At 41.2% G+C, this 10,919-nt stretch overlaps 6 protein-coding genes across 6 annotated transcripts; 2 read left to right on the top strand and 4 right to left on the bottom strand.

Annotated features, from left to right (window-relative positions):
- Positions 1-61: 61 nt before the first annotated feature.
- Positions 62-1,432, top strand: LOC133839846 (salivary glue protein Sgs-3-like). The gene is made up of 4 exons (XM_062271462.1): positions 62-208; positions 270-363; positions 428-1,082; positions 1,145-1,432. Exons 1-4 carry the CDS (start codon positions 182-184, stop codon positions 1,260-1,262), a joined length of 894 nt encoding a protein of 297 aa, XP_062127446.1. The 5' UTR covers positions 62-181; the 3' UTR covers positions 1,263-1,432.
- Positions 1,433-1,480: 48 nt separating this feature from the next.
- On the bottom strand, positions 1,481-3,302 carry LOC133839837 (mucin-2-like). The gene is made up of 4 exons (XM_062271454.1): positions 3,162-3,302; positions 2,883-3,107; positions 1,952-2,823; positions 1,481-1,882 (listed from the first exon to the last, which is right to left on the bottom strand). The coding sequence occupies exons 1-4, from the start codon at positions 3,186-3,188 to the stop codon at positions 1,762-1,764; spliced, it is 1,245 nt and encodes a 414-aa protein (XP_062127438.1). The 5' UTR covers positions 3,189-3,302; the 3' UTR covers positions 1,481-1,761.
- Positions 3,240-4,796, bottom strand: LOC133839839 (uncharacterized). Its single transcript, XM_062271456.1, has one exon. The coding sequence runs from the start codon at positions 4,534-4,536 to the stop codon at positions 3,481-3,483; it is 1,056 nt and encodes a 351-aa protein (XP_062127440.1). The 5' UTR covers positions 4,537-4,796; the 3' UTR covers positions 3,240-3,480.
- Positions 4,797-4,948: 152 nt separating this feature from the next.
- Positions 4,949-8,693, top strand: LOC133839828 (heat shock protein 83). Its single transcript, XM_062271443.1, has 2 exons — positions 4,949-5,103; positions 6,040-8,693. Exon 2 carries the CDS (start codon positions 6,040-6,042, stop codon positions 8,191-8,193), a length of 2,154 nt encoding a protein of 717 aa, XP_062127427.1. The 5' UTR covers positions 4,949-5,103; the 3' UTR covers positions 8,194-8,693.
- On the bottom strand, positions 8,431-9,301 carry LOC133839862 (UPF0235 protein C15orf40 homolog). The gene has a single exon (XM_062271481.1). The coding sequence runs from the start codon at positions 9,165-9,167 to the stop codon at positions 8,754-8,756; it is 414 nt and encodes a 137-aa protein (XP_062127465.1). The 5' UTR covers positions 9,168-9,301; the 3' UTR covers positions 8,431-8,753.
- Positions 9,302-9,494: 193 nt separating this feature from the next.
- LOC133839866 (stress-associated endoplasmic reticulum protein 2) lies at positions 9,495-10,879 on the bottom strand. Its single transcript, XM_062271486.1, has 3 exons — positions 10,743-10,879; positions 10,536-10,656; positions 9,495-10,158 (listed from the first exon to the last, which is right to left on the bottom strand). The coding sequence occupies exons 2-3, from the start codon at positions 10,617-10,619 to the stop codon at positions 10,048-10,050; spliced, it is 195 nt and encodes a 64-aa protein (XP_062127470.1). The 5' UTR covers positions 10,620-10,656; positions 10,743-10,879; the 3' UTR covers positions 9,495-10,047.
- Positions 10,880-10,919: the final 40 nt, after the last annotated feature.

Consider the following 10,919-nt stretch of genomic DNA (forward strand, 5'->3'; position numbering starts at 1 on the left):
GGAATTTAAACAACAAATTATTATCAAGTCTAATAAACTAAACTCAATAAACTAATAAGCTGAATCATGAGTTTTAGGCAATGATAATAGGACCATAAGAGATAAAATGTCTATATAAGATCTACAACTCTTGCAGATGATATTTTAGTCCAAAAAGTGAATCGTTGTGGAATACATTAAGATGTGGTTAAAGTTACTTCTATCTCTGGTAATTAAACTTTCTATTAATAGAATTCCAGATGAAATTATCCTCTCTATTTCATCACAAGCTCCTGGTGCAATATTTGAATGCCGTTTGTGATGTTTGTCAGACCGGAAAAGCAGCGTGTCATAGCAAAAATACTTATTCGATATGCATAAACGGTAAATATGAAAATGAATTCATAATACAATTTCGTCTATAGCCTTAAAATTTTTCCGAGTGCAGATGTACCAACATATAATGTTATAACGTGCCCCGATGGTTACACATGCACTGGTGATAAGTTTATTTGTTATCCAGAGGAAAATGGCTACGAACCAATTTGTAATCCTGAAGATTCAATCACAAGTGATACCACCACTACGATTGAAAGCACTACTCCGACTACCACAACACCAACAACCACAACACCAACAACCACAACGCCAACAACCACTACTCCGACTACCACAACACCAACAACCACAACACCAACAACCACAACACCAACAACCACAACACCAACAACCACAACGCCAACAACCACTACTCCGACTACCACAACACCAACAACCACAACACCAACAACCACGACGCCAACACCTACAACACCAACAACCACAACTCCAACAACCACTACTCCGACTACCACAACACCAACAACTACAACACCAACAACCACAACACCAACGACCACTACACCAACAACCACAACACCAACAACCACAACGCCAACAACCACTACACCAACAACCACAACACCAACAACTACACCATCGACTACCACTACAACTGATGAAAGCACAACTTCAAGCTCCTCGACAACAAATCCTTATCAAACATTCTGCACTGCAAATGGAAATGGAAATTTCACAAATGATGATGATCCCACCTGTACAACGTAAGTACATCTAAAATTTGGCTACATTTTATATTTATATGTTTTCTCTATCTTGCTTTTAGATACATCCTTTGCAGTAGGAATAAGGGAATATTAAAGAACTGCGAGCCAGTTAACGATGTGGCAACCTATTTTAATGGAGTCCAATGTTTGCCTGAGAAACCAGATTATTGTACATAGATAGCAAGGATACTTTGACGGTGCTGAATGTGTGTATACCAAGCCAGCCACTTGTACATAAATTTAAAATAGTAACATAAATACTATATCTACAAGAACAATATATTTTCAAAAATTACCATGTACTCAAATTAAATAATAATAAATATATAGTATGAACATTTAAAAAATGAATTTCTTACAAATTTATTTTCGTTTCTGTTAATTAATCATTTTGACAATTGGCTTGTCAAACCTCATCTCAAGTTAATTTGCATCTCATAAAATAATAATCAGCAGACTTTTATGATTATGATTCACAAGAAATGGTGTGGATTCTTTTGCTTGAGAAGTGGATACGATAAAATTACCCAAGTGATAAGAAAAAGGAATGTCTTACATGCAAAGTCCAATGAATTTACTTCCTCTAATACGTAATTTTTGAATCTTTAATAATTATATATTTTCATGACTTTTGATAAAGTTCAGGTGTAATAACAATTTGATTAAAGTTAATTTTTCAGCAATCTGTTGGTCTCGTAGTTACACAACGACTCGTGCTTGAATTATAATATTCGTTCGTATTGCAATGATAGAGCCAGCCCAATAATTCTCCCGACAATTTGTAACAGTACACATAACTACAAAAAAAAGAATAATAATAATGACTAATTCAAACTCATTTCAAATATATTATTAAAGCTACTCACTCTTTGCAAGTTGAATCACTCTCTACGCGGAAATAACCTGTTTTATTAAGATCCGTACAATACTGATCGGGATTCACTTCTGGTGCCTGCGTCGTTGCCATTGGCGTAGAAGACTCAGTCGATTGTGACGTTGAAGATTCAGTTGACTGTGGAGTAGAAGACTCGGTAGACTGTGGAGTAGAAGACTCAGTTGACTGTGGGGTAGAAGATTCAGTTGATTGAGGAGTAGAAGACTCAGTTGACTGTGGAGTAGAAGACTCTGTTGACTCAGTAGACTGAGGCGTAGAAGACTCCGTTGACTGTGGCGTAGAAGACTCTGTTGATTGTGGTGTAGAGGACTCAGTTGATTGAGGAGTAGAAGACTCAGTTGACTGTGGAGTAGAAGACTCAGTTGATTGAGGAGTAGAAGACTCAGTTGACTGTGGGGTAGAAGATTCAGTTGACTGTGGGGTAGAAGATTCAGTTGATTGAGGAGTAGAAGACTCAGTTGATTGAGGAGTAGAAGACTCAGTTGATTGAGGAGTAGAAGACTCAGTTGACTGTGGAGTAGAAGACTCTGTTGATTGTGGTGTAGACGACTCAGTTGATTGAGGAGTAGAAGACTCAGTTGACTGTGGAGTAGAAGACTCAGTTGATTGAGGAGTAGAAGACTCAGTTGACTGTGGAGTAGAAGACTCAGTTGATTGAGGAGTAGAAGACTCAGTTGACAGTGGAGTAGAAGACTCTGTAGACTGAGGCGTAGAAGATTCTGTGGGCTGAGGCGTAGAAGACTCCGTTGACTGTGGCGTAGAAGATTCAGTAGACTGAGGCGTAGAAGACTCTGTTGACGATTCCGTGGATGTCTCACTTGTTGTTGCTGGTACACAGGATGGCTAAAAGAGAAAGTATTTCTGTTGAGAAAAACCCACTATTAAAGTTTCAACAAACATACAGATGAGTCGTCCTGAGCTGAACAGAAGACCCCATCCTCTACACTACAATAATAGCCATCAGGACATGCCATTGTAGAATCGGGATCAACGACACCCGTGTCATAGCAGACTCCATAAGTGAACTCATCCACGCAAGCATAGACACCGCCGGTAAGTGAGCAATCGCTACAACTATCATCATCAGCGCAGTTTCCTATTTCAAGGACAGCTATGAATATTACCAACTGAAAGCAATAAAGAATGAGTACCTTGAAATAATTTTCTTGCAGTTTACTCACGGTTAGCAACGACTTTATCGCGTTCATCTTGGTTTGATGTGTCTGCTTCGTTAAGATGTCAGAAGAATAATGACAGAATTTAATTAAGTGAATCGCATTTTAATAATGTAGCAATTATGATTTATACACACAGTCACCTTGCGAGTGGATTATAATAATAAAGATTTGGGAATGGGTAAATACATAAATCAAGGTTCTGCACGTTTGGCATTGCTGCCGAAAGTGTCGAAAGTTTATTATATTTATTTGCATAAATATAGATAAGTCTGCTCCAGAACTATTTTTGTATTCACATTCGCTTCACATTTGTCACTTAGATTTAAAGATCCTCGGTCTCCTCGTTATCCGCTTCGTGCTTCGCCTGATCTTCTAGCCAAGAGCGCGTCGTTCGTAGCGAGGGCAATCGAAAACGCCACTCATCGCAGCAATGCGTGTAGACATGCTCCCCAAGTTGCAGCAACTCCTTCGCGAATTCACGTTCGTCCTCTTTCCATGCACGCTCCCCGTCGCCAAACATCTCCATGCGCACCAGAGCCGCCATGCTTGGTCCTAGATACTTTTTGATGCCATTGTATAGCTGCGGTTTGGATAACTGCGTCGGTGTGGCAGCACTCAATGGCGGGTTCTGTTTTGGTTGAGTCTCCAGCTTAGCTACAGTCGCCTTTAAGGATGCATTTTGAGCTGTGATCAAATCAAAGCTTGCCTGCAGTTCATCGTACTTTTTCTGGAGCTCTGCGAGATTGCGGTCTTGTTGAAGAGCAGCGAATGCTGGTTTGCTATCCTCGGTCTCGAGTTTGGCTAATTTTGGTGTCGTCACATTGTCTTCGGCACACAAATCAATCACTTGCGACATTTCAATTCTGCTAATTGGTTGCTGCTCCTGCACAGGAGTGATTTTTTGTCTTTTGATTTCATCGATTGCTAAGGGACGTGGCGGTGTGCGACTTCTCACCGCATATTTACGGCCAAAGCGTCCATCCTCCGAAAACCCGAGTGGACACTCGAAATTCTCGGGAGGTATTAAGTGCACCAATGTGGGAGTAGTTAACTTGACCATTGTCGCTTCACCATTCTCGTCGAGATGTCCCAGATCCCATGCCAGCTCCTTGCTTATACGAGCCAGTGTCGGCGTTTGATTTGGTATCAGCCTATCCAACTTGTAGTTCATGAAGCATTCGTAGCGAAAATGACGCGCGCAAACCGCGCGATTTGAGAGTTTCTCGCGTGCCACATTTAAAATATCTGTATTTCCGCAGTTTTTTAGCCATGCCTCCAGGCGCACTGGGTCCCGAACAGGCAGTTTAAAGAAATGCATCTTTGGATTACGCTGCGTTGACACTTGGCAGTCACGAAAAACACAGCGAGTTCCACCCATTTCATTTATAAAGTGTTTGTTTACAAAAATTCACAAAACTTTGTCTTAACTCAGTGTGACCGAAAGATAAATTTATTTATTCTGCAGAAATATATCTCCAACTTTCACCTGGTCGCACCCGATTTACGTTCAATATGGTCACCCCAAATTTCAGACATAAACAAGCACAGCATTAATGTCATTTTGGATAGCTAATTTAACGCAATATAAATTTATAAAATAATTTAAGTTGTTGGGGTGATCAATTTATTCTAGAAAATTCCGATTGTGAGTGTGCAACTTAGCACTTTATAACACTGAAGATTTAATCGGAGCAACCCTGTACTGACAACCGGAAGCGGTAGCCCTGTACTCTAGAATTCTCTAGAAGCGTCTAGAAGTTTCGTAGCATTTTCGTTCACCCTCTATAAAAGGGGCAGCACGCCGATGCCGGCTTGTCAGTATTGAAAAAAATTTCGTGCGGTGAGCGTGTCTGTGAAAGCGAAAAATTGAAATTCATTTTCTGCCCAAAGAAAACTGAGAAGTTATTGTTTTTAAAGTTTATTCTGTGAAACATAAAAAATCAAGGTAAGTTATTTCACATTTGTGGTCTATTTCAACAATTTTCTGTGATCAAAAGAAATATGAAAATTTGAAGATGCATTCGCGATGAGTGCTAAAGGGGATGTGTTCTTGACACAATTCTTCCTCGTGCATTATCGATTACGGAAAATTCTAGAAAATGCGGTCAACTTGCATGTTTCATTTAGAAATTTGCATTTAAAAGTACTAAAAATTTTCGTGTGCTCACGCATAGTCATCGCAACCTTTTGTTAATTGAAAGAGCGCGCCATTAAGTTGAGTCACACTTTCTCATTGTTGCCGGCTAAGAAATTGCGAATATTCTGGAATAATATTATGCTAAGCTTAATTTAATGCTGAGTTAATTTATTTTTTTTTATTTACTATATTTGCGTATTATTATGTACCCACTTTCATACATAATTGCATCATTGTACATCGTTACATATTACACGTGCTCTTTTAAGTTGTTTCTCTTGGTTTGAAAGAAAATGCCATGAATTCGCAGATATTATAAAATTTACATTCGAATTACGTATGTACATATTTGCAAAGAATTTTTCATAATTTAACAATGACGCGATGTCGTCGGTTGTCCAGGCAACATTTCTCGACTTTTCCATATTGATGTAAAGTGTACATTGCACACACAAACACCATGTATGTATGTACATGCAAAATATACTTCTTGTCCTTTGGCCATTTTGTGTTTTGTTGCCTCGAACATTCTGGCAGCTCTGATGTACACATGTAAATGACTGAATGAAACGTAGGGTACATCGTGAGTGAGTAAGCATGACATGAGGGTGAAAAAGCAAATGGCGGAGAGGGCAAAGAACTCTGCTTTCTTTCAGTTCTAATCTATCCATTGTTTATTGTTTGCAACCCCCCGCATTACCTATTTACTAATTTTTTGTATTTTATTTTTTTTTCATATTACAGATGCCCGAAGAAGCTGAAACATTCGCATTCCAGGCTGAGATTGCTCAGCTGATGTCCTTGATCATCAACACATTCTACTCAAACAAGGAGATTTTCTTGCGTGAATTGATTTCCAACGCATCCGATGCGCTCGATAAGATCCGCTATGAATCCCTGACGGATCCCAGCAAGCTGGACTCCGGCAAGGAGCTGTACATCAAGCTGATCCCCAACAAGACGGCTGGTACTTTGACCATCATTGATACCGGTATCGGCATGACCAAGTCCGATCTGGTCAACAACTTGGGTACCATTGCCAAGTCTGGTACCAAGGCGTTCATGGAGGCATTGCAGGCTGGTGCCGATATTTCCATGATTGGTCAATTCGGTGTGGGTTTCTACTCCGCCTACCTGGTTGCCGACAAGGTCACCGTCACCTCCAAGAACAACGATGACGAGCAGTACATCTGGGAGTCATCCGCCGGTGGTTCGTTCACTGTCCGTGCTGACAACTCTGAGCCCTTGGGCCGTGGTACCAAGATTGTTCTGTTCATCAAGGAGGATCAGACCGATTACTTGGAGGAGAGCAAGATCAAGGAAATCGTGAACAAGCACTCGCAGTTCATTGGCTACCCCATCAAATTGTTGGTGGAGAAGGAGCGCGAGAAGGAGGTCAGCGATGATGAGGCTGATGATGAGAAGAAGGAGGGCGATGAGAAGAAGGAGATGGACACTGATGAGCCCAAGATCGAGGATGTTGGTGAGGATGAGGATGCCGACAAGAAGGATAAGGATGGCAAGAAGAAGAAGACCATTAAGGAGAAGTACACCGAAGATGAGGAGCTGAACAAGACCAAGCCCATCTGGACACGCAATCCCGATGATATTTCCCAGGAGGAATACGGAGAGTTCTACAAATCGTTGACCAACGACTGGGAAGAACATTTGGCTGTCAAGCACTTCTCGGTGGAGGGTCAGCTGGAGTTCCGTGCTCTGCTCTTCATTCCCCGTCGCACACCCTTCGATCTCTTCGAGAACCAGAAGAAGCGCAACAACATCAAGCTGTACGTGCGCCGTGTGTTCATCATGGACAACTGCGAGGATCTCATTCCTGAGTACTTGAACTTCATGAAGGGTGTGGTCGACTCTGAGGATCTGCCCCTCAACATCTCTCGTGAGATGTTGCAGCAAAACAAGGTGCTGAAGGTTATTCGCAAGAATCTAGTCAAGAAGACCATGGAGCTGATTGAAGAGCTCACCGAAGACAAGGAGAACTACAAGAAGTTCTACGAGCAGTTCAGCAAGAACTTGAAATTGGGTGTCCATGAAGACAGCAACAACCGTGCCAAATTGGCCGATTTCTTGCGCTTCCACACATCGGCTTCTGGCGATGACTTCTGCTCGTTGGCCGACTACGTGTCCCGCATGAAGGAGAACCAGAAGCACGTCTACTTCATCACTGGCGAGTCCAAGGATCAGGTCAGCAACTCTGCCTTCGTTGAGCGTGTCAAGGCCCGTGGCTTCGAGGTCGTCTACATGACTGAACCCATTGATGAGTACGTCATCCAGCACCTGAAGGAATACAAGGGCAAGCAGCTGGTGTCCGTCACCAAGGAGGGTCTTGAATTGCCTGAGGATGAGGCCGAGAAGAAGAAGCGTGAGGAGGATAAGACCAAGTTCGAGAGCTTGTGCAAGCTGATGAAATCCATCTTGGACAACAAGGTCGAGAAGGTCGTCGTGTCCAACCGTCTGGTCGATTCACCATGCTGCATTGTCACCTCGCAGTTCGGTTGGTCCGCCAACATGGAGCGCATCATGAAGGCCCAGGCTCTGCGTGATACCTCCACCATGGGCTACATGGCTGGCAAGAAGCACTTGGAAATCAACCCCGATCATCCAATTGTGGAGACCCTCCGCCAGAAGGCCGATGCCGATAAGAACGACAAGGCCGTTAAGGATCTCGTTATCCTTCTGTTCGAGACCTCTCTGTTGTCCTCTGGCTTCTCCCTGGACAGCCCTCAAGTGCATGCTAGCCGCATCTATCGCATGATCAAGCTGGGTCTTGGCATCGATGAGGATGAGCCCATGACCACCGAGGATGCCCAGAGCGCCGGTGATGCTCCTTCCCTTGTTGAGGACACCGAGGATGCATCCCACATGGAGGAGGTCGATTAAACAAACCATAAGATTGGCCGGAAAAATACATTATCTCACCATCAAGAACATCCCCACCACCCCATCCACAAAATTACATCCGAAATTATTTGAAGTTGATCACATTTCTCATTTCCTTAGTTGGAACCGCTTTATGTGGTTACTCTTGACAAACAGTTCATTTAATATTCGGTTTATACATACATTGTAATTTGTATTTACGTTTTGTCGCGTTCTAGGCGGCATAAATACGCTTACTCATTTACATAAAAACAAACATTTACATAAACAAATACAAGCAACATATGTAATGTTAGGATCCAATAATCATTCACTAAGAGAGCAGTTGTCGTTTATAAGAAATTTCTAATTTAGCATCCAAGTAATTTATGTAATGAAAAACAAAAATACAAAGACTACATACACATTAGATATAAAAAAATGGAATATGTAATAAGGTTGGATGATCGATGATAAAAAAAAACTACAAATTAAACAAGCAAATTATGTTTGAATCAAAATTATGTATTTTATTTACTGTGTTGCCAATATTAATGGGTAAGCAGAGAAATATGGTTTGTCTATGAATCGCATTCCTTTTGCAACAACTGTTCTATCGTCTCCACCGTTGAGACGCCTTTGCTGATGAGTATCACTTTGTTACGCGACCGGGAACCTTTGTCAAGGGAGACGTCACTTTTGCGAAGCCCTAAGACTTTTGATAGGAATTTCACCAGCTCAGCATTGGCTTCTCCTTCACTGGGTGGCGCTGCAATCTGGACACCAACGCCTTCCAAACCTATGTCGGTTATCCCGTTTTGCTTGGCGCCCGGTTTGGCCAATATTTTAATGGCAATGTTGCCACTCTTGTCCAGTGTGACCGGTGTGTTTGTTGCTGCCGGTGCCACTGTGACATTGGCAGCAGTCGCTGATTTTCCTTTCCCCTTATTTTTTGACATAATGTGTGCGTAGGCCGCGGTATAAATGCGCCGCATTAGATTTCTTATTTTACGAATTTAATTTCACAAACATTGTTTTACAAAACAATTGTTGACTAGACGTAGACGACGCTGCACTCGTGTAGTATATGAGCAGCTGCTTGACAGTTGCGTGTGGCTCATACACGTTCCAGCGTAACTTGCATGTTTACACTGAAGTACAAAACTGTCAGCCAGGGCTGCAGACATTGAAATTATGGGCGTGCACACAACGAACAAGTCCTAATCAAGATAACAGTATGACTCCAATTTAACGTTTGGTGTTGCAATGGTAAAACCATTCGAAATTATATTGCTTTTCAAAATTGCAAAGAAACGAAAATATTTAGGTAAAAAATTATTATATATATTTTTTCATTATTTATGTATTTACTTGTAGTTTTCATTTTCCTAATCGTCACCGAAAACAACGCTTAAACACTTGCATGTTTCAAATTGCTGCAAAAGCATCTAAAAATGCTATTTATCATTTTCTTATTTTTTGTTTGTTTATAAATTTGTGCCTGCCCTTTGCACAATCAGCAATTAATTAATTTGTTTAGTGCGCGGAGCGGTTCGCAGGAATGCTTTTACAATATGAGCGCACATAATATTCTGGTTTGTTTTTGTTTAAAGCTTAATTATTAATAAAAAATACAAATATGGACTTAAATTTTGTATGTGTATAAGAAATACATATTGCATACAACAATTCAATGAATTGGAAAGCCAAGTTGTCAATCTCTGCAGACGTTGCACATAGTTCCGGGATAATTCTTCAGCTACGATTGGAGTATGATGACGGGGGAGAGGAAAGGAAATCAGACCTGCGGTTGAGTGTGTGTTTGTGGTGTGTGTGCTGAGCTTATGGATTATATCTTTAAATTTGTCTTCAAGTTTACGCAGCCCGAATGGACTGTATGATTTGGAAAATCGCTGATCCACACACAACAAAAATGAACAGCGCCAAGAGCCAGGGTCCGACGGGGTATTGTCCTTCTTTCGTTTTCTGAATTAAAGGAAAAAAAATTAAACAGATTAACAATAATGTTGCAATCGAGATAAACCACTAATTGGAAATGACCAGATCAGCAAAACCGACGGCAGTTCGACAGCATTTCCAGAAGCAGCGATAACATTCACTCATATACACATGGACACAAACTATACAACATACACACATACACTAGCTCACATGCGACAACAATAAAATCAATGACGGCGTGGCACTTTTCGCTTATTGGGTTCGATTCTGTGCGGCGCGTGCAAGTGCCATTATCTCATTGTTGTTATTGTATCCACAGTGAGTAAGTGCAGTAAGCAGCGACTTCAATTGCATTCATGCATGCCATTTTGTCAAAAGATATGTATAAACATAACACATACCGAGGACTTGGGAACATTGCCACGCATTGTCACATATTTGCTGGCCTTCTCGTTAGCGACGCGCATTCTCTGTGGTGGTGCCATTTTTTCTGTTGTTGTATGGGTTGCTGCACAGGATGCACTGCAAGAATTTGAATAATATTTTAATAATTCATGTATATTTTAACTAACATTTTACACACACATAAATTTCACGAGCGTATTTACCTGCGTTCAGACTGAAAATAACAAAGCGAATGTGAAAGTACGTAGCGCGACACGTATAAAAGAGCCGAAGCCACTGACAGTTCGTGCGTGTGACAGCGTCGCAGAGTGACCGCACTATATACTGGCTGCAAAAAGTATTCAAAATATACAGATTATAAATGTGTATTAGTTTTTTAT

Source organism: Drosophila sulfurigaster, chromosome 3, assembly GCF_023558435.1.
Source record: "Drosophila sulfurigaster albostrigata strain 15112-1811.04 chromosome 3, ASM2355843v2, whole genome shotgun sequence".
Lineage (NCBI taxonomy): Eukaryota > Metazoa > Arthropoda > Insecta > Diptera > Drosophilidae > Drosophila > Drosophila sulfurigaster.

Bases quoted from the DNA above. Each gene is read 5' to 3' on its own strand.
- LOC133839839 (XM_062271456.1), bottom strand. From the start codon at position 4,536: ATGGGTGGAACTCGCTGTGTTTTTCGTGACTGCCAAGTGTCAACGCAG.
- LOC133839862 (XM_062271481.1), bottom strand. From the start codon at position 9,167: ATGCGGCGCATTTATACCGCGGCCTACGCACACATTATGTCAAAAAAT.
- LOC133839837 (XM_062271454.1), bottom strand. From the start codon at position 3,188: ATGAACGCGATAAAGTCGTTGCTAACC. The intron at 3,108-3,161 runs GTGAGTAAACTG...TATTGCTTTCAG, and splicing joins CGATAAAGTCGTTGCTAACC to TTGGTAATATTCATAGCTGT. The intron at 2,824-2,882 runs GTATGTTTGTTG...TTTCTCTTTTAG, and splicing joins CAGCTCAGGACGACTCATCT to CCATCCTGTGTACCAGCAAC.
- LOC133839846 (XM_062271462.1), top strand. From the start codon at position 182: ATGTGGTTAAAGTTACTTCTATCTCTG. The intron at 364-427 runs GTAAATATGAAA...TTCCGAGTGCAG, and splicing joins TTATTCGATATGCATAAACG to ATGTACCAACATATAATGTT. The intron at 1,083-1,144 runs GTAAGTACATCT...TCTTGCTTTTAG, and splicing joins GATGATCCCACCTGTACAAC to ATACATCCTTTGCAGTAGGA.
- LOC133839828 (XM_062271443.1), top strand. From the start codon at position 6,040: ATGCCCGAAGAAGCTGAAACATTCGCATTCCAGGCTGAGATTGCTCAG.
- LOC133839866 (XM_062271486.1), bottom strand. From the start codon at position 10,619: ATGGCACCACCACAGAGAATGCGCGTCGCTAACGAGAAGGCCAGCAAA. The intron at 10,159-10,535 runs GTATGTGTTATG...CCTTTAATTCAG, and splicing joins GCAATGTTCCCAAGTCCTCG to AAAACGAAAGAAGGACAATA.